General features: G+C 43.7%; 1 protein-coding gene across 1 annotated transcript; it reads right to left on the bottom strand.

Annotated features, from left to right (window-relative positions):
- GOLT1A (golgi transport 1A) lies at positions 1 to 17,294 on the bottom strand. The gene is made up of 5 exons (XM_006834102.1): positions 17,226 to 17,294; positions 2,816 to 2,907; positions 1,524 to 1,702; positions 624 to 687; positions 1 to 39 (listed from the first exon to the last, which is right to left on the bottom strand). Exons 1-5 carry the CDS (start codon positions 17,248 to 17,250, stop codon positions 1 to 3), a joined length of 399 nt encoding a protein of 132 aa, XP_006834165.1. The 5' UTR covers positions 17,251 to 17,294.
- Positions 17,295 to 21,340: the final 4,046 nt, after the last annotated feature.

Raw genomic sequence — 21,340 nt, 5'->3', positions numbered from 1 at the left:
TCAGACCATTGAGCTGGTGCCTTGAAACCTCCGGAACAGCTGTGGGAGCCAAGAATCATTACCCCAGACAAAGAATGGGGAGCAGACTCAATATCTAGGTTATTACAGAGTTGGCCTTGAGAGCTTCGAGTAGTGCCAGGCACAGATATGCAGGGGCTGCGGGGGATGGCCCAGCTGGCAGCCATCAATGAATTGTCTGCTGGGCCTCCCAAGACTCCTCAGAGAACTCACATTCTGTCAAGTGCTTCAGAAAAAGGAAGGAGAAGGGGCAAGGGCTTCACCACTGCTCCCTGGCCTGCTCCAAGGGAAGACAGAATCTGCCACCTGTTCTCCCTTCCATCCTTGGCAGTCATGACAGATGCCCTGCATGTCCAGGTCCCAGCTCCCCAGAAATCCCAGGCATTAGGTTAGATCACCTACAGTCTCAGAATCTGTTTCTTCCTTTTAACAGGGAACTATTAAGGCCCCATACTCACTACCGCCCATACTCATCCATTAGACATAAGTGCCCCTAGATGTCCCCATCTGCTCTCACTAAATGAAGAAGGTCAGAGATGGAAGAGTTGCTGAAGGTGGGCAAACCCCAGGCCACCACCACTCAGCCACAAAAGTCATCTACTCACCATACTCAGGAAGGGGATGTTGAAGGCATTGCCCAAGAAGCCAAAGGCCACGGGGAAAAAACTCCTAGAAATGGAGGGAGGGGTCAGTGATGGCCCATGAGGGTAAGAAAGAGGGTAGACAAGTCTGAGAGCCACCAACAAGTTCAGGCTTAAATGAAGTCCTGATACATGTTACAACATGGATTAACCTTGAAAATATTGTGCTTAGTGAACTAAGTCAGTATCATAAGAACAGATAGTGTGTCACCTCACTTATATGAGATACCTAGCGTAAGCAAGTGCACAGAGAACAAAGTTTATTAGTGGTTAGCAGGGGCATGCAGGAAGCAGGGCATGGTGTTTAGGGGACACTGAGCTCCCATTAGGGCGATAGCATAATTTGAGAATGAATAAGCATGGTAGTTGGACAGCCTGATGAGCACAATTAATGACATTGAACTTTCCATGGGAACGCTGTTCAATTGTCACATGTGTTGTTACATCTATATTGGCCACAAAATAAAAACATTTTAAGTAAATAAAATGTATCTGTGCCTAATTATATATATATATATAAAAGAGGACATTACCACTTGAGTATGAGGGCAGGTTTGGTTCTGCACTCCTGTTTTTAAAGAGGCACTCAAGTGAACCCAGATATGATGGGGAGACGAGTCAGTGCAGGAGTTTGCTGATTGATCGGGTAATTCTCCAGTTTACCCTGCAACCTACTGTCCAAGTGGGCTTCCCAAAGCATCGGTCTCATGTTCCTCCCCCTTTTCAATCCTTCTACCATTTTCCATCTCTTGCAGGATAAAGTCCCAATTTCTGATGGTTGGGCTAACCAAACCTGTCTGCAGGTGGTCTCTGCTACTCAGAGGCTTTGGTGGCTTCTCTAGGTTACCAGGGATACAGACTCACTTGAAGAGGTTAAAGAATCCGTAGGTTTCTAGGAACATGCCCAGGAGGGGCCAGCGCAGGAGCACAATGACCACACCCCCCAAGAAGAAGCTGGTCCCCTTGAGTTTGTGCCGCTGGAAGAAGAAGGCGAAGGTCTTCCTCAGGCCAATGATGAAGGAGAGGCCAATCAGGAACAGTAGCTGTCGGGGAGGGAGAGATGCGTAAGGGTAAACACACCATCCCCCTTAGAGTCAGGGGCTCAGGCCTGAGTTAGACCCTTGTTAATTCTTCAAGGAGAGGTGATATCAGAAAATGAGGTCTAGGGGAGGGCAAAATTCCAGAGCCCTGAATAGTGTGAGCTGGTTTAGGGCACAACTGCCCAGAGGTAGGGGGATGAACAAGGAGATGAACTTTGAAGGTTTCTGACTTCCCACCTTGGATACTACTACTTCTTCATAGTTGTCGAGTTGATTCTGACTCATAGTGACTCTATATGGGGTTTCTGAGGAGCAACTGATAGGTTTTAACCTGTGCTTTATCCTACAGTGCCACACCAGCAGCTGGTGGGTTTGAGGTCCTGTGCTTTATCCTACAGCACCACACAAGGACTCTCTTCATAGATGAGGCCCTCCCTACTTTACAGAGGTGAAGATTGAGGCCTAAGTAGATTAGACAGCCATACTCAAAGTCACATGGGCCCTTCAGTGGCTCCACTAACCTTTAGGACTGGACTCCGAGTCCTCCACTATATGGTCCTATATCATAGGCTTCAGCTCAGCTCCGAATGCTTCCTAAGAGTGCCTAGGCTCTCACCAAATTAAGTCTCTGCCTTTCTTCTGGCTAGTCCCAGGCTGTCCCTCTTCAGTGTGCCTTTTCTTTTGTGCTGTTCCATCTACTTGGATGTACTTTACACATACTCATACCTAGTTTCCTCCCCAAATTCCTGTTCATCCTACTCCATTTAAGCATGTTCTCTTCTCTCCAGGCACTTGCTTTTATATTAAATGGGGTTGTCTTATTCTGACCTTACCTGTGTCCTTTCCCACCTTCCCAGTCACGTATTCACATGTTAACATCTCTGTTTTTAAACAGTGGGGTTCTTGTTCTGGTATCCCCTCTCCACCCGGGGTGTCTGTCGCTCAGAGAGCTTGGCAGGGGAAGCTGTCCCTCCCACACACCCTCATCTTGATGGGCACAACCTGAACGAACATTGAGCTGACCCTTCCTGACAATGGAGATCTCAGAAAGGTTGTGGGAGGAGAGGTACACAGGGCGGGAAGTGAGGGGTAGGGGGCAAGAGGGAGGTAACTCACGTTTCCAAAGGCCAGAAGCACAGAATCAAAGTACAACAATATTCCAAAGAGGATGAAGAAAATTCCGAAGCCAGTGGTGCCCACACCAATCTCTGCAATGACAAGGAGGTTGGGGTAGGATGGGCTTTGGGGACCGGACTGAAAAGCCTGGAATTTTCCCCCATTGCCATGGACACATATGCTCTAGGACAGGTGTCATGGGTTGAATTAACTTGGCTGGGCCATAATTCTCAGTGGTTTGGCATTAAGTGGTGATAGAATCCTCCCCCAGGATGTGGTCTGATGTGGTACTGGGTACCTCAGTTGTGAGGGGATTAGGGTAGGATGCAACTCTCTTAATCAGGCCACAGCCCTGATGAGAGTGCCCCTGGGGTGTGGCCTTTAACACCTTAGATCTTTCAAGGAGAGCGACTCAAGTAGAAGGAGGGACCTCCTACCAACAAGAAGGAAGAGCCAAGAGAGAAACACGTCCTCTGGACCTGGTGGCCCTGCTCTGTGAAGCTCCTAGACCCAGGGGATGCTGGTTGACAAAGACCCTCATTCAGAGCTGATTGTTGTTGTTGTTGTTAAGTGCCATCGAGTCGGTTCCGACCCATAGTGACCCTGTACAGGGTTTCCGAGGGTGTGCTCTGGTAGCATAGTGGTTACGAATCGGGCTGCAAACCTTAAGGTCAGCGGTTCGAAACTACCAGCCGCTCTGCGAGAGAAAGATGAGACTTTTTATTCCCGTAAAGATTGACACCAGAGCTGATAGAGAGAAAAAACTTCTCATGGAATTGGTGCCCTGAATTAGGAGTTCCTTGCCTCCTAAACTATGAGAGAAGGAATTTGTGTTTGTTAAAACCATCCACTTGTGGTATTTCTGTTATAGCAACACTAAATGACTATGACAACAGGATCCCATTTCCACACAGGGATCTCAGTCTTCATGCCTTAGAGGATAATGGGTGTGTAAAATTCATGGGCATCAACATGATTCCAATGGTTAGTGACCCCATAAAATGAGGAAGACCCTCAGTGATATGGCTTAACACAGTGCTGCAACACTGGACTCAAACATAACAACAATTATGAGAATGGTACAGGACGGGGCAGTGTTTTGTTCTGTTGTCTGGACCAATTCTGTGCCACCTAACAAAAACAGAATTGTCCCATAGAGTACCCAAGGCTGTAAATCTTCATAGAAGCACAATGCCACATCATTCTCCCCTGGCACAGTTAGTGGGTTTGAACCGCCAATCTTAACTACGGCATTATCAGGGCTCTTTAACGTATGTGTGTTGTTGATGTTAAGTGCTGTTGAGTTGCTTACAATTCAGTGACTCTATATAGGGTTTTCAAGGAGGAGCTGGTGGGTTGGAACCACTGACCTTAGCAGTTCAGTGCTTACCCTACAGAGCCAAACCAGGAGTCCTAACCTATGTGCAATACCTGGACGCTGTGCCGGTCAACTTATATGGACGAAGGCCTTCTGTTCTCATAATAGCCTGTGAGGTATCTAGTGCTCCCCTCACCACTTAACATGAGCCAGCTTCCTTGTCTCTTCAAATGTTTCATTATCCAACTCAGTATCAGTTTACATTCCACCCTGGGGTTTCTTCATTCTGTCCAATGTTCATCACTCCAAAAAGAAACCGTGTACCCATTAGTAGCCACCACGCATGCCCTTTCCCCAGCCCTTGTTGTTGTTCTTGTTGTTGGTTGCCTTCCAGTCGGAAGAAATTCATAGTGACCCCACATCCAACAGAGCCAAACACTGCCCAATCCAGTGCCGTCCTCACAATTGTTGTTATGTTTGAGTCAATTGTTATAACCACTGGGACCATCCACATGGTTGAAGATCTTCCTCTTGTTCGATGACCTTCTACTTTACCAAGCATGATGTTCCTCCTGATAACAATTTATTCTCTGTCCCAATGGATTTGCTTCTTCTGGACATTTTATATCAATGGAATCATACAATATGTGGCCATTAATGTTTGACGTCTTTCATTTATTTTATCATTTTCAAGAGTTGTCCACATTGTTGTTGCTGTTAAGTGTCGTCGAGTTGGTTTGGACTCATAGTAACTCTGTATAGGGTTTCCAAGATAAGTTGGAATCACTGACCTTGTGGTTAGCAGTCCAGTGCTTATCCTACAGTGCCACACCAGAACTTCATGTATCAATACTATATTTTGTTATAAGGCCAAATAATATTCCATTGTATGGCTACAACATATTTTTATTTATCCATTCTCTGAAGGACATAAATAATTGCTTCCACTTTTGGCTATTATGAGTAACATAGCTATAGACACGTGTATACGAGTTTTTGTGTAGGCATATATTTTCAGTTCTTTTGGGCGTATTTCTAGGAGTGAAATTGTTGGACCATATAGTACCTCTATACTTGTATTTGAAGGAGCTCTGGTAGCGTAGTGGTTACAAATCGGGCTGCGAACCTTAAGGTCAGCGGTTCGAAACTACCAGCCACTCCGCGGGAAAAAGATGAGGCTTCCTACTCCCGTAAAGATTTACACCTCGGAAACCCTGTACAGGGTCGCTATGGGTCGGAACCGACTCGACAACACTTAACAACAACAATACTTGTATTTGACATTTTAAGGAACTGTCAGACTTCTAGTTATCCTAGCGGGTGTGCTAGTTACCTGGCCCAACTGATGGTAAGAGATCCATATTTATGCTAATTTCAAAGAAAGATGACCCAAAAGAATTCAGAAATCAACAATCAATATCATGAATATCATATGAAAGTAAAATTTTGCTGAAGATAATTTAAAATTGATTGTAACAGTACACAAACAGGGTACTGCTAGAAATTCAAGCTGGAATCAGAAGAGGAAGTGGAATGAGGGATATTATTGCTGATGTCAGATGGATCTTGGCTAAAGCAGAGAATATCAAAAAGATGTTTAGTTATGATTCATTGATCAGGCAAAGGCATTTGACTATGTGACTCATAACAAACTATAGGTAACATTGTAAAGAATGAGTACTCCAGAACACTTGGTTGTGCTCATGAGGAACCTGTACATAGACCAAGAGGCAGTTGTTTGAACAGAACAAGGCACTACTGAATGGTTTAAAATCAGGAAAGTTGTGAAGTGAAATGGTTGGACCATATAGTACCTCTTTACATGTATTTACACGTATATCAGGGTTGTATCTTTTCATCATATGTCTTCAATCTGTATGCTGAGCAACTAATCCAAGAAACTGGGTTATATGAAGAAGAAGAAGAATGTGGCATCAGGATTGGAGGAAGAATCATCAACAACATGCAATATACAGATGATACAACCTTGCTTGCTGAAAGCAAAGAGGACTTTAAGTACTTACTGATCAAGGTCTAAGACTACAGCCTTTAGCATGGGTTGTACCTCAATGTAAAGAAAAAGAAATCCTCACAACTGGACCAGTAAATAACATCATGATAAATGAAGAAAAGACTGAAGTTGTCAGACTTCATTTTGCTTGGATCCACAATCAATGGTCAAAGAAGCAGCAGTTAAGAAATCCAACAACGTATTGCATTAGGCAAATCTGCTGCAAAAGACCTCTTTAAATGTTAAAGAGCAAAGATGTCACTTTGAGGACTAAAGTGCATCTGACCCAAGCCATGGTATTTTCAATTGCCTCATATACATCGAGAAGTGCTACGGATACAGCCCTAATTGTTTCATCACAGGGCAAGTGACCACATGTAAAACTAGAAACTAATATGGAAATTGAACAACGAAAAAAAAGACCGTAAAAGAATCAATGCGTTTAAGTTATGGTGTTGGCTAAGAATATTGAAAGTATATGGACTGCCAGAAGAACAAATAAATTTGTGTTGGAACAAGTATAGCCAGAATGCTCCTTGAAAGTGAACATGGTAAGACCTCTTCTCTTGTTCTTTGGACTTGTTAAAAGGAATCAATCCCTGGAGAAGGACATCATGCTTGGTAAAGTGAAAGAATTCCAACCAAATGGACTGACACAGTGACAGCAACAATGGGCTCAAACATAACAATTGTGAAGATGGTGCAGGACTGGGTGGTTTTCATTCCGTTGTTTTAGGTTTTTCCTGATGATCCTTCTTTGAACATGTATCTTCTGTCACTGTAGCTGTTCCAGTCTGCTTGTCCTTTCTAGTGGGAATGTCCTACTGGATGGGACTCAGGATTCCACCTAAGGTCCTATACTCCGTAAAGGCTTTGCACAAGGCCTTTGTCACTGGTCAAGTTGTAGAACCCCTTTTAGGTATTCCAATCAGTTGTAGGCTGAAGATGGGCTTCCAAGTTTTTTCTAATCATGTTTCCCAACATTCCTTTCTCTCCCACTCAAGTGTCTATTTTACAATAGTAGGTAAGGGAAACTAATATTCATAAGGCAGTCAAGGATTTTGGTATTATTTTCCCTCTTCAAGCTATACCTAGATTCCTGTATCCCAGAGCCCTGTTGTTCCAAGGTTGAGTACGCATCACTATTTACCTCTGTCCCACTAGGCCATGCAAACCTGTCTCAGTGTTCCCCTATCTATCTTGTTCTTCTGCCTCCTCCACCCTTCTTGTATTGCCCTCCCCAACACCCAAACTAAAACACCCACCCCAACCCCATTGTGGTTACCTTTATATTCCATTAGTTCTAGCCTCCATTTAAGACAGTCTATTTTATCCAGTAATCTGCCTGACCTTCCCACCACCTGGGTCTCTGTTCCTGTGTTTACCTTCTTTCACATTGTAATTGTTTTGATCATAGACTGACCTCCCAGATCCTCTGTTCTTATCATTTTATTCTGTTCTTGACTCTTCCATTTGTCAATTGGGTTCAGGGTGATGCTGCCACGTACGTTCATTTTGTGGTTGTTGTCTGTTCTTGTTGGTTCTCAGTCCACAGAACTTCCTTTAAGATGTTTTTCATAGCTGGGTTGGCTTTGGCAAAATCCCTTAGCTTCTGTTTATCCAGATATGTTTTGATGACACCATCTTATTTGATTGACAGCTTTGCTGGGTAGAGGATTCATGGGTGGCAGTTTTTTTCTTTCAGGGTCTCCCCATTGTATGTATGTCTTCCCATTGCCTTCTTGCCTGCCTGGTTTCGGTTGAGAAATCTGAGCTTAATCTGATTTGCTTGCCTTTGTATGTTTTATTTCTCTTTTCCCTAGTTGCTTTCCGGTTTGTGTCCTTATCTTTGATTTTGGAGAGCTTGATTATTTTATGTCTTGGTGATTGTCTTTTAGGGTCTGTCCATCCTGGGGTTCGTTGAGCTTCTTGAATGCTTATCTTTTCACTTTTCAGGAAGTTAGGAAAATTTTCTTCCAGAAGCTCTTCAACTATCTCCTCTGTGGGCTTGTGTGATTGTTCCTGTTCTGGAATGCCAATAATTCTTATGTTATTCCTCTTCATGTTATCCAACATGAATCTTAGGCTTTCTTCGGATTTTTTTATCCTTTTTTGTTTCTTCTTTTATCTTAGTAGTGTTGAGAGACTTATCTTCTAGCTCACTAGTTCTGGGTTTTATTACTTCAATTGTACTTCTTTGCCCTTTCAGTGTATTGTCCATTTCTGATATTCTAATATTAATCGTTTGGACCTCTTTCTGTAGGTTTTGAATCGTTTCCAATGCTGTATCTATCTTATTTGATTGTTCCTGTAACACTTTCCTGACTTCTTCCTTATTTTTCTCAACTCCATTATATAGTGTTTTGATACATTTTATAATCATTTTCCTGAATTACTTCTCAGGCATTTCCAAAGCCTGCCCATCTTCCAGTATGGAGTGTAGGTGTATTTCCAGCTCATTTGCCTCAGTCACTTTATTTCGTTTCTGGACATGTGCATATATGGTCATTTACTTCTGGTTTTTAGGCATATTCAGGGGTTATCTGTGGCCTTAATACTTAGATGGGTGTGTATTTTGGTATTTTTTATGCTTTCTGATTGCGTCCAGGTAGATGTGATCAGGAAACGGGCTTCCCTTTTCATTCTTCTTCTTGAGAAATTTCAAGATACCACTGTTGGTCATTTTGACGTTACTTAGAATTTAATTTTCAGCCTATTTCCCTTTTTGTCTGCCTGTCCCACTCCACAATCCCCATTCAGGCCTTTTTTTCTCTAGTTATAAACAGTTCAGGGCCAGCTGTGGCCGTTTGGTTTTAAGTGGAAACTGTCTCTTTAAATTTCGAGGAGATCTCTGCGCATGCGTAGTTGAATCTTCTAAGGGTGTGGCTGGGGTGTCCATTAGCTCGGGCACCCCTATAGTCACGGAAATGGAGATACGCAGACAGCAAGGGACCAATGAACAGATACCAAAAGAAAACAATGTCCACACCTTTTTCTCCGCGGTTCTGTCAGGCGTCTGTGGCTGCTTTGATCCTTCCCCCACTTAGGCTCACCCAAGATGGCGGCTCCTGGAGCAGCTGAGCGTCTTGAATTAGACAGCAATGGAGTTCTTGCTTCTGCTACAAATTCTCCTAACTGTAAGTCTTCCAACCTTCTAAATAGTCTTTTATATGTGGTTCAGAGTTCTGGGACCATGCCCTGAGTCTGCTTGGTCCTGTAGTCTGTGTTGTTGCTGACAGAGCTCCACCTGATCTGCCATCTTCCTCTTTCACCTGCTCCATAGGCTTTTTATTAATTAGCTAATTTCAGTAGCATATCACCAGGCCTTGCTTCTTGTCTTATTCTGGAAGCTCCACTGAGACCTGTGCACCATGTGTGACCTTGCTGGAATTTGAAATAAATACTAGTGGCATAGCTTTCAGCATCATAACAACATGCAAGCTACCACAGTACAATAAACTGGCACCTATCTGGTGGAACCAAAATGCATGCATAAATGAAACAAGTCGCAAAACTGCATACACAATATAAGCTTGAAGTTGTTCTGTTCCACCAGTAATTTAACAAACGTGGAGAGAAGCATGTGATTCTTTTACTACAAACAGTACGTCATGTCACTCCTCATCTCAAGAGCCTTCAAGGTCTCTCACTTTACTCAAAGTCAAAGTCTTTAAATGGCTTTAGTGCTCTCTGTCTGACCTGGCTGCCCTCCATCCTCCAGCTCCCCTCCTCTAACCCCTTGCTTATTTCTCTCTAACCACACTGGCCTCCTTGTGGTTTCCCCAGCAGGCTCGTGAGCTTCAGCTCTACAGTCCTGGATCTCACCTTAGATACTTACACGGCCTCAAATCTTTGCTCAGTTTTCACCTGCCCAATGAGGCCTGCCCTGAATGTGCTACTATAGGGAGCAACCCCTCACCCCCTACACTGTACCCTGAAGTACTACTCTACTTTTCCACATTTCTATAGCAATTTGCCACCTATTAAAAAACAAAGGCCTGGCGATATTGTGGGTTAGGCTTTGGGCTGCTAACCAAAAGGTCAGCGAGTTGGATGCACCAGTGGCTGCTCTCTGGGAGAAGGACGTGGCAGTCTGCTTCTGTAAAGATTTACAGTCTTGGGAACTCTATGGAGGCAGTTTTAGTCTGTGCTATAGGGTCGTTATTAGAATGAACTAGTGACATTGGGTTTTAGGTTTGGGCAGGAAACAACTGCAGTGTCCCACTTAAAGATGGTGGCTGACAGCACTGCTTTGAGTATGTGTTGGCCGCCATCTTTGGGGCATGCTGCCTGTTTTCTATTCTGGTCAAAATCTGCCATTACAGCACTCATTTCAAACTGGTTTGAAGGCACAGATCTATCATGCAAATTATGAACTGAAACTTTGGGAACACATACTGTTGTGGTTGTTGTTAAGTGCCATTGAGTCAGTTCTGACTATTAGTGACCTTTTATAGGATTTCCTAGGAGAGGCTTGTGAATTTGAACTGCTCACCTTGTGGTTAGCAGTCCAATGCTTATTCTACAGTGCCATACTAGGTCTCCTTGCCAACACATACACCAGAGAAAAGCCAGTCATATTGGATCTCACTTTGTCAGAAGCCTAATTCTGTTAGGACTCAGTGCAACACCATTACTCTCCTTATATCTCCCAATGGCCCATAAACCATTTTGTATAAGTGACTGATTTTTTTCTGTGTCTGGAAGAGTCTGACAGACTTTCATTTGGATTAGTTTCCTACTTTCAGGTACCTGCTTGAAGGAAGTCCCCTAGAGCCCAGAGCAGCTGAGCAGCGTTAATACAATCTCTTTGGGTCTTCATGAAGGCTTTGTTCTACCTTCCCATGCCGTGACTTCTCTATCCCCCCACACACTAAGTGGAGGACCTATACCTACATCTACTTTAAGTATTGTAACCATTTTGATAGGCCCGGTTATTGTGAAGGAAGACCCCAACCATATTTCTTTAATCTGAATGATAAAGATATAGTGGTTACGAATCGGGCTGCGAACCTTAAGGTCAGCGGTTCGAAACTACCAGCCGCTCCGCGGGAGAAAGATGAGGCTTTCTACTCCCGTAAAGATTTACACCCTCGAAAACCCTGTACAGGGTCGCTATGGGTCGGAATCGACTCGACGGCACTTATCAACAACAACAACAACATACTTGTCATAAAATAGGACTGTAGAAAAACTGATGCATCTGAGTTATGGTGTTGGAGGAGGATATTAAAAGTACCATGGTCTGCCAGAAGGACAAATAAATCTGTGTTGGAAGAAGTACAGCCAGAATGCTCCTTAGAAGCTTCATATCTCATACTTTGGACATTTTATAAGCAGGGACCAGTCCTGGAGAAGGACATCATGCTTAGTAAAGTAGAGGGTCAGTAAAAAAGAGGAAGACCCCCAACAAGATGGATTGGCACAGTGGCAGCAGCAGTGGGGTCAAGTTTAACAATTGTGAGGATGCCGCAGTACTGGGCAGTGTTTTGTTCTGTTGTGCATAGGGCCGCTATGAGTTGGTGCCTACTCAGCGGCACCTAACAACATAAATTATGTTATTATTAATTTATATTTCCCATAAAGTATCTTTCATTGATTCCCGTTCTGACTGTACCTTTTTCTGCTCTGTCTCTATTTGTAGATGTTTTCATGCAGAAAAATGATTTGAACGTTTTGTTGGGTTTTCATTTTGTTTGGTTATATACATATCTTCATCTCATAAACACTTAAGAACAACCTTTGCCCTTTTTTGTAGAAACAGAATAAGTTTCCCCAAATCAGACTTTGTCTTCTCCACTATATGATACGTTCGTCTTTTACAGTGATGATTAGTGGGCTTGCAAAATTAAGTTTGTAACTTGCTCCACACACTAATCAAGGGGCTCCTGCAATTCCCGTACCTTCCTGACGGAGGCAGCATTGTTTCGGTCCAGGCTTAATGCTTGCTGCGTTCAGAGGAGAAACTACGCTGTGGACACAAAACCTCACAGGAAAGAGTCAGAAACTGTGTTTCTCGTACTCAAGTCTCAGTGCTTGCCTCTGCTTCTTGCTTTCTCTGATCCGAGTAGTTTATTGATGTAAGTCAAATTATCCACTTGGGGGGTTGCTCTTGAACTGCTGGCAACAACATGGCAGAGAAGGCGGGGAAGCATGTCTTATAGATGCTCACAGGAGAGAATGCCTACTATAGATGATCTGTAATACAGACAGATGGGGTAGCGCGCCCCCTCTTGGAGGTCCGCCAGAGCCATCACATGTTGCATCAAGCATAGTGCAAGGGAGAGATAGCTCCAGGGTGCCACCTAGTGAGAAGCTGACTTTCACTTTCCTCACTGATCAGGTTTAGGTGTTCTGGCTTGCTAATGGTGGTGGTTGTGTGCCATGGAGTCGATACTGACTCATAGTGACCCTGCATAGGGTTTCCGAGGTTGTAAATCTTTACGGGAGCAGAAAGCCTTATCTTTCTCCCGCGGAACAGCTGGTAGTTTCAAACTGCCGACCTTGAGGTTCTCAGCCTGATTGTAACCACTCTACCTAGTAGAGTCCTTAGCCGGTGGTCCAGCCTGCACACTCTGCACAGATAGTGAAGCCGGGTTAAATTTCTTTCTTGCTCCAGAAAGCAGCCAAGGTGCCAAAGAAAGGAATATCTCCTGCAGCAGGTGGCTAGGTCCTTTAGGCCTGAGGCTGTATACCCAACCAATCCACCATCAAGTCCCTCCCTTCCGGCTCATTGGTTGGTAAATGTGAATAATAGGGGTATTAACTGGTCTATCACAGACAGCGTTGTACTTCAAGACAGATCTTGATATGTTCTTTTTGATGATGAATACAATGCTATTCCTCAGTTTGTCATTCCCAGCATAGTAAACCATGTGATTGTCAGATTCAAAATGGCCAATACAAGTCCATTTCAGATTCCTAATGCCTAGGATATCAATGTTTACGCATTCCATTTCAATTTTGACAATTTCCCATTTTCCTAGATTCATACTTCGCACACTCTATATTCTGATTAGTAATTATTACAGCCGTTTCTCTTCATTTTCAGTAGTGTTTCATCAGTAAATGAAGGTCCCGAGGCCTTTACTTCATTTGTGTTCTCACCATCAGGAGTACTTTGAGCAGGCAGCTCTTCCCCCGGCGCATTGTGAGTGTCTTCCAACCTGAGGGGCTCGTCTTCTGGCACTATATCTGACAGTGTTCTGTTACCCTTCATCATGTTTTAATATTAAATATTCTGGTGTTGACAGTGTTCCACTGTTACTCATAAGATTTTCAGTGACTAAATATATGGAAATAGTCTGTCTCTCCTCCTTCCCAGTCTGTCTTTGTCTGAAAGCTCAGCTGAAAACTGCCCACCGTGGGTGACCCTGATGGTTTTTTAAATACCTATGGCATAGTTTCCAGAATCACAGCAACATGCAAGCCACCACAGTAGGACAAACTGACAGATGAGTGATGGATTCTGACTCATAACAACCCTGTGTAGGCTTTTGGAAGCTGGCAATCTGTTCAGGAGCAGACTGCCTCATCTTTCTCCTACGGTGCAGCTAGTGGGTTTGAACTGCCAACCTGTGGTTAGCAGTCTAAGTCCATTTCCTTTTTGTTCACTTATTTTTTAAACAATCACAAATGTTCGGAAAAGTTGCAAGTACAGCACAAAGAATCTTTGCCCTGAACAATTTGAGAGTAACTGCTAACTGGTAGTTCACCATCCCTGACTATTCTGGTGTGATTTTCCTACACAGCCAGGATACAAGTGTCAAAATCAGGACATGACACATGAGTGCTATTTAGCCCTCAGACCCCACTGTTTCATCAGTGGTGCCGGGCATCTCCTTTATAGGAAAAGGACCCAGTGCAGAACCACGTGCTACACTTAGTTGTTGAGTCTCTTCCACATGTTTCCCTAGACTTTCGTGACCTTGACACTTCTGAAGATTCAGGTCAGTTGTTGTGTAGATGTCAGGTTGTCTGATGTTTCCTCAGGCCCTTCATTTGTTGATGGGCACAACTCAAAATGAGAAACAGCTGCAAACATTCATTAATAATAGGAACTTGAAATATATGAAGCCTAAGTCTAGGAAAATTGGAAGTTGTCAAAATGAAGTAGAATGCATAAGGGTCGATATACTAGGCATTAGTGAGCTGAAATGGACTGGCATTGGCCATTTTTAATCAGACGTATGGTATGGTATACTATGTTGGGGATGACAAAATCAAGAGGAATGGTGTCACATTCATTGTCAAAAAGAACACTTCAAGATCTTTCTTGAAGTACAGTGCTGTCTGTAATAGGGTAATATCCATATGCCTACAAGTAAGACAAGTTAATACCACAATTATTTAAATTTATGCACCAACCACTAAAGCCAGTGATGATGAAATTGAAGAATTCTACCAACTTCTTCAGTATGAAATTGATCTCACATGTAATGAGATGCATTGGTAATTATTGGTAATTGAGACATATGGGTTGTAAACAAAGAGGAAAGATCAGTAATTAGAAAATATGGTTTTGGTGATAGATTGCATGATTGAATTTTGCAAGACCAACAGCTTATTAGTTGCAAATACCTTTTTAAAAAAACATAAAAGGCAATTTTATATATATATATATATATATATGGCAATTAGACACACGGACCTAACAAAGATGGAATGCACAGGAATCAAATTGACTACATCTGTGGGAAGGGACAGCAGAAAAGCTCAGTTGTTATTGTTAAGTGCCATCGAGTTGGTTCCAACTCACAGAGACCCTGTATAGGGTTTTGGTTTCCAAGGAGTGGCTGGTGAGTTTAAACCACCAACCTTGTGGTTCAAACTGACCTTGTGGTCCAGTGCTTTATCCCACAATGCCACACCAGGACTCCTCAGGCAAAATAAGGTCGTGGGGGGTGGGGAGGTTACAAAGGCAAGAAGTGACTGGCTGACAAGCTTTTAAGAGGGAAGCTAGATTCATAGGGCATGGAAGAAGGTAGAATCTCCACTGAGTAGTATAAAATCTGTCTAGGTGGGGCTGATAAAATGAAATCCAGATGGATCTCTTGTGATACAATAGTGAATATTTGTTATCTGGACTGCTTGTGAGAGATGGAATTGTAAACGTAGACTTTTTTAGCAAGGAAGGGAGTGATTGACTTTTCAGCCTAAGAGCGGAGGTCCCTGGGACCATCAAGGGAGAAGAACGGAGAGTGGGACCCTACCCAGAGAAACAGTGATGCCTGAGATGGAAGCAGAGACGATGACATGGAGAGATGGAGCTGTTGGGACTTTAGACACAGAGAGGGAGAGGGGCTGTGTGCTGATGACCGGGGGGGCATGTTTGTAGTGTATACCCTTTGGATGGTTGATGATGTATGGAGGGGATTGTAACCATAGCAATGAAATGATATACTATAGGATGAATGTAAAACTAATGTTCTCCCATGTAAACTATCACATAATTCACAATAAAACATTAAGAAAAAAAAATAAGGTCAGGGGCAGACTGTGGAACAGACCATCAATTGCTCATATGCAAGTTTGGACTGAAGCTGAAGAAAATTAAAACAAGTTTAAGAGAGGCAAAATATGACCTTGAATATATACCACCTGCATTTAGAGACTATCTCAAGAACAGATTAGATGCATTAGAAACTAATGAAGACCAGAAAAGTTGTGGGATGACATCAAGAACATCATACATGAAGAAAGCAAAAGGTCATTTAAAAGACAGGAAAGAAAGCAAAGACCAAAATGGATGTCAGAAAAGACTCTGAAACTTACTCTTGAGTGTAGAGAAGCTAAAGCAAATGGAAGATGAGAAGGTAAAAGAGCTGAACAGAAAATTTCAAAGGGTAGCTCAAGGAGACAAAGTCAAATATAATATAATGAAATGTGCAAAGACCTGAAGTTAGAAAATCAAAAGGGAAGAATACATTCAGCATTTCTCAAGCTGAAAAAAAGAGACGAAGAAAAAATTCCAACCTTGACTTGCAATATTGAAGGATTGGGCTGTTATTCTCATGGTCAGCAGTTTGAAACTGCAGGAGAAAGATGAGGCTTTCTGCTGCTTCTGAAAAGATTTACAGCCTTAGAAACCCTGTACAGGGTCACTCTGAGTCAGAACCAACTCCACGGCACACCACCACAACCACCACCATGGGCAAAATAGTGAATGATGCAGAAAGCATCAAAAGATGATGGAAGGAATACACAGAACACTGTACAAAAAAGAATTGGTCAATGTTCAACTATAATCAAGAGCCAATAGTACTGAAAAAGTCCAAGCGGCACTGATGGCATTGGTGAAAAACAAGGCTTCAGGAATTGGCGGAATGCAAACTATAAATTTCCAACAAACTGATGCAGCATTGGAGGTGTTCATTCATCTATGCCAAGACCCATAGCAACCCTGTATAGGATTTCTGAGGAGCGATTGGTGAATTTAAACCATCAACCTTGCAGTTCAAACTGACCTTTTGGTCCAGTACATTATCCTGCAGTGCTACAAGAATGTTTGTTGTTATTAAATGCCATTGAGTCAGTTCTGACTCATAGTGACCCTGTATAGGGTTTCCAAAGAGTGGCTGGTGGGTTTGAACCAACGGCCTTTCAGTTCAAACCAACCTTGCTGTCCATTGCTTTATCCTATAGCTCCATACCAAGTGAAAATATGGTGATTAGGGGAGGAGGCAGAGTTTAGCTTCTGATAAGAAGGGGTCCAGAGCCACAGGACACCTTCAGGATTTGGGAAGGAAGATGTTTGAATGGCAGAGACCTGCTGAGCCCACCTTGGCAGCACTGGAGCTCCCAGTTCTGAAAATTCTGAATGGGAAGAGATCAGTTTGACTATACCAAACACGCCCTGAACAACCTCCACCCACTGGACGGCAGGGAACCACACCCAGCAGCCTCAGGGTGCCAACACAGCAAGTCCCAGTCTCTGGCTCCAGAGGTCACACTCCTAGGGCACCCCCTGACCATTTCATAATCCCAGATGGGCAGACCTGTATTGGCCTTCCACTGGCCTGGACCCCCGAATCCAGCCCAGCCCCCTCTGCGGCACTTTGATTCAGGTCCCTCACACTCACTCTGCCATTCGGTGATGGAGATCATGCTGCAGTCAGCCTTGGGGGGCCTTCCTGATGGAAGCTGGCAGTGGTGAGAAGTAGCGCGCACCGAGTTTGTACATGCTGCTGGCAAGCTGACCCTTGGTAAATTGTGAAATGAGGCTTTAGTCAATCATTAACTTCCCCTCCAGGCCTCTAAGGAGCTTTGGTGGTGCCGTGCTTAAAGCGCTCGGCTGCTAACCAAAGGGCAATTTGAATCCACCAGCGGCTCCTAGGAAGCAACATGTCAGTCAGTGTCCTTCATTCATGATTGACAGCCTTGGGAACCTGATGGGACCATCCTACTGTGTCCTACACGGTGTCTGGGAGTCAGAATTGATTGACAACAGTGAATTTTTCCGTTTCTCTACTCAGAGGAGGCTTTCTGCTCTGGGGCTGTTCAAAGTCACAGGCTCCTTTCACCTGGCTTTTCCTAGAGAGCTCTGCCCCTCCCCACACACCCCACCTGCCTGAGGAGTCAACGCCCACCTGACCCTTTCTACCACCCCTTCAGTTCCTGGTGTGGAGCTGTGGGCTAATGTGCTAGACTGCAAGGTCGGTTTGAACTGAAAGGTCATTGGTTTAAGCTCACCAGTTGTTCTTCAGAAACCCTATACAGGGTCGCTATGAGTCGGAACCAACTCAATGACACTTAACAATAATATAGTTATAAAAGTTGGACTGTAATCTCCAGGGATTAGGGTCCCAGGGGGACTCAGGTACCTTAGTTGATCTGGTGGAAGGGATGGGAGGAATTAGAATCTATGTATCTCTTTGAAAATGCACTAAATTCATTTTGAAAGTAATTTGTTTGCCTCATACTAGTACCAGACTGCTAACAATAAGGTCAGCAGTTCAAACCTACCAGATGCTGCATGTGAGAAAGAGACTTTCTGCTCCTATAAAGATTTACAGCCTCTCGGAAACCCTGGCAGGGGTGGGGAAGCTTTTTTCTGCCAAAATTTATATCAACATTTGCTAGCCATATGAAATTATCAACTTAAAAATTAGCCTGCTGTATTTGGTCAAACATTTAATTAACTCATCCGGAATTGACTCGACGGAACTTGACAACAACAACAATGTGATGACTAGGAGTCCTGGTGTGGCGCTGCGGGTTAATGCGCTAGATTGCAGGGTTGGTTTCAATCGTAGGGTCGGTGGTTCAAGCTCTCCAGCTGCTCCTTGGAAACCCTATACAGGGTTGCTATGGGTCAGAATTGACTCAATGGCACACAACAACAACAGTGTGATAGCTGAGGAGCTATGGTAACATGTTGTTGTTGTTGTTGTTAAGTGCCGTCGAGTCGGTTCTGACCCATAGCGACCCTATACAGGGTTTCCGAGGGTGTAAATCTTTACGGGAGTAGAAAGCCTCATCTTTCTCCCGCAGAGCGGCTGGTAGTTTCAAACCGCTGACCTTAAGGTTCGCAGCCCGATTCGTAACCACTACGCTACCAGAGCTCCTTTAGTGGTTACAAATTGGGCTGCTAACTTCAAGTTCAGCAGTTCTAAACTACCAGCTGTTCCGCAGGAGAAAGATGAGGCTTTCTGCTCCCATCAAGATTTACAGGCTCCAAAATTCTGAACAGGGTACCCTCTCTATGAGTTAGAACCGACTCCACGGCACATAACCACCACCACCACCAATGCGAGGCACCAGTCTGGTAGTGGTTGCAAGTCAGGCTGCTAACCTCAGGGTCAGCAGTTAGAAACTACCAGCTGATCTGCGTAAGAAAGATAAAGCTTTCTGTGGATATGAGTTGGAAACGACTCCTTGGTGCATCACCACTACCAATGGGATGGCTGGAGCCCTGGTGTGGCGCTGCAGGTTAATGCGCTGGACTGCAAGGTCAGTGTGAATTGCAAGGTTAGCTGTTCAAGCTTACCAGCCACTTCTCAGAAACCCTACAAAGGGTCCAGACTTGTAGGAACTTAACTACAATGTGATGGTTGGAAATGCAGTTGCCTTGGCAGGGCCAGACCAAATGATTTAGTGGGTCTTTGTGGCACTGTGGGATAAGCACTAGACTTTTTTTTTTTTTTTTTTTTAACCATCTAGCACTAGACTTAAGGTCAGTTTGAACTGCGAAGTCGGAGGTTTAAAGTCACTAGCTGCTCCTTGGAAACCCTGTAAAGAGCCTCTATGAGTCGGAACTGACTCAATGACACTTAAGAACAACAATACGGACGGAGGGCCAGACGTTCCCCACCCGTGCCAGGGTCCTGAGTCGGCATCGACTCGTTGGCAGTGATACATATTCTAGACGCTAGGGGGCGATAAGCAACTGAGTAAAACCTGGGAGAGTCAGCCTAGATAAAATCTCCAGGAAAACCACACAGGGAAGACTCAAGAACCTTGACCTCTTTTCCCCCAGTGTTGTCCAACTTGGACTGTGAGATAGAACTCTGGAAAATGAGGTCCTGAATTTAAGCTAGGAGTAGGGCTGGATGGTTCAAGGGGCCTGGTTCTAGTTTACCCACCACTTGTATAGACGTTGTTGTTAAGTGCCTTTGGGCCACTTAGGGTTTCCAAGGAGCTGCTGGTGGTTTTGAGTTCCTGACCTTGTAGTTAGCAGTACAGTGCTTATCCTACAGTGCCACACAATAGGTGAACTCTCCCATTTTGTTGTGGTTAAGTGCCATAGAGTCGGCTGATAGTTTCTGGAGTCCTTGGGTAGTGCACAGGTTTAACATGCTCAGCTGCTAAGCAAAAGAATGGAGATTTCAGTTTACCCAGAGGCACCTTGGAAGAAAGACCTGGTGTTCTACTTCTGAAAACTCTGCCTCTGAAAATCCTATGGAGTGCAGTTCTACTCGGACACACATGAAGGCACCATGAGTCAGAATCAACTCCAGGGCAACAGGCAAAAATCACTTCTGAAGTTCCTTCTCTTGTAGAAGGGCAGTGGTTGTCGATACCATGGAACCCAAAATGCCCTCTTGTAAGGTCCTCTACATCCTGATGTGGCGCTGTGGGTTAATGTGCTAGATTGCAAAGTTGGTTTGAACTGAAAGGTTGGTGGTTCAAGCTCACCAGTTGTTCCTTGGAAAACCTCTACAGGATTGTTATGGGTTGGAACTGACTCGACGGCACTTAGCAACAACAACAACTGCATCCTGAATTGAAGTTCTTAGATAAGATCAATCTACATACATCATTTTTTTAAAACACAAAAAAGTTAACTTTTTTTTTTTTAAAAAAAAGGAAGGACGTAAAGAATACTTTGTGATAAAACACTATGTCTCTCAATAGCGATACACTTAGGCGAGACTTACAAGAATGCATAATGAGGTCGGCAGATGGCCTGCACCTAATTATAAACAAGCTTGAATTTAAGGGAAGTAGGACCAGGATCAAGCAGTGTTTTGTTCTGCTGTGCATAAGGTCGTTATAAGTCGGTACCGACTCAGCACCTAACAACAAAAGACCAAGTCTAGTCTATGCAAAAAAACACACAAAAAATTAAACAGTTGTAGGGGCAAACACTAGAATAAAAACTAACGCTAGGTAAGTAATAACAGGCCAGATGCACTTGCATATATTAAGAGAAAGAGCAAAATAACCTTGATAGAAGTGGGGATAATATGGCAAGGCAAATTTGAGATGGCAGAGTGGAGCTAATGAGGAGTTATGTGAGGTTAGAGCAATGAGCAGGACCTTATTTATGTGTGTGTGTATTGCCAAATAGCTTCCTGTGTTATGACATAGGATGGGATATTGATGGAATAGCACAGGAATATATATATCTGTCTTGAAATGCCACTACATATTAAGATAAAAATTCAGTTTCTAGGAGTTCTAAGAACCTTGGAGATCTCATATTTTAGGTGCACAGTGGGGAATAAAGCATGGATTAGAAAAAGAAATATTAACAAAAGCAGTTCAGAGCAATTCTACAATGGGCCCTTAGGAGTGTGTCAGAGAAAGAAAAACAATAGGCAACCCCCCCCCCCCCAAACATTTCCGCATGTCACCATTACCACATATAGAAGTGTTCATCCCTGGGCTGAAAACACCTTAAAAATAGAAAGGGTGGCAATCATATGAAGTCATATTTCTAAAAACTTTTATTAAGGAGATCCAATGATAGCCC

This window comes from Chrysochloris asiatica, unplaced genomic scaffold (assembly GCF_000296735.1).
Source record: "Chrysochloris asiatica unplaced genomic scaffold, ChrAsi1.0 scaffold00009, whole genome shotgun sequence".
NCBI lineage: Eukaryota > Metazoa > Chordata > Mammalia > Afrosoricida > Chrysochloridae > Chrysochloris > Chrysochloris asiatica.
The sequence above is the reverse complement of the archived record's forward strand: the minus strand, read 5'-3'. Positions and strand labels throughout refer to the sequence as shown.

Coding starts and splice junctions, on each gene's coding strand:
- GOLT1A (XM_006834102.1), bottom strand. CDS start 17,250: ATGATCTCCATCACCGAATGGCAGA. Junction 688..1,523: donor GGATTCTTTAACCTCTTCAA/GTGAGTCTGTAT, acceptor CTCCATTTCTAG/GAGTTTTTTCCCCGTGGCCT. Junction 40..623: donor ACATCCCCTTCCTGAGTATG/GTGAGTAGATGA, acceptor TGGCTCCCACAG/CTGTTCCGGAGGTTTCAAGG.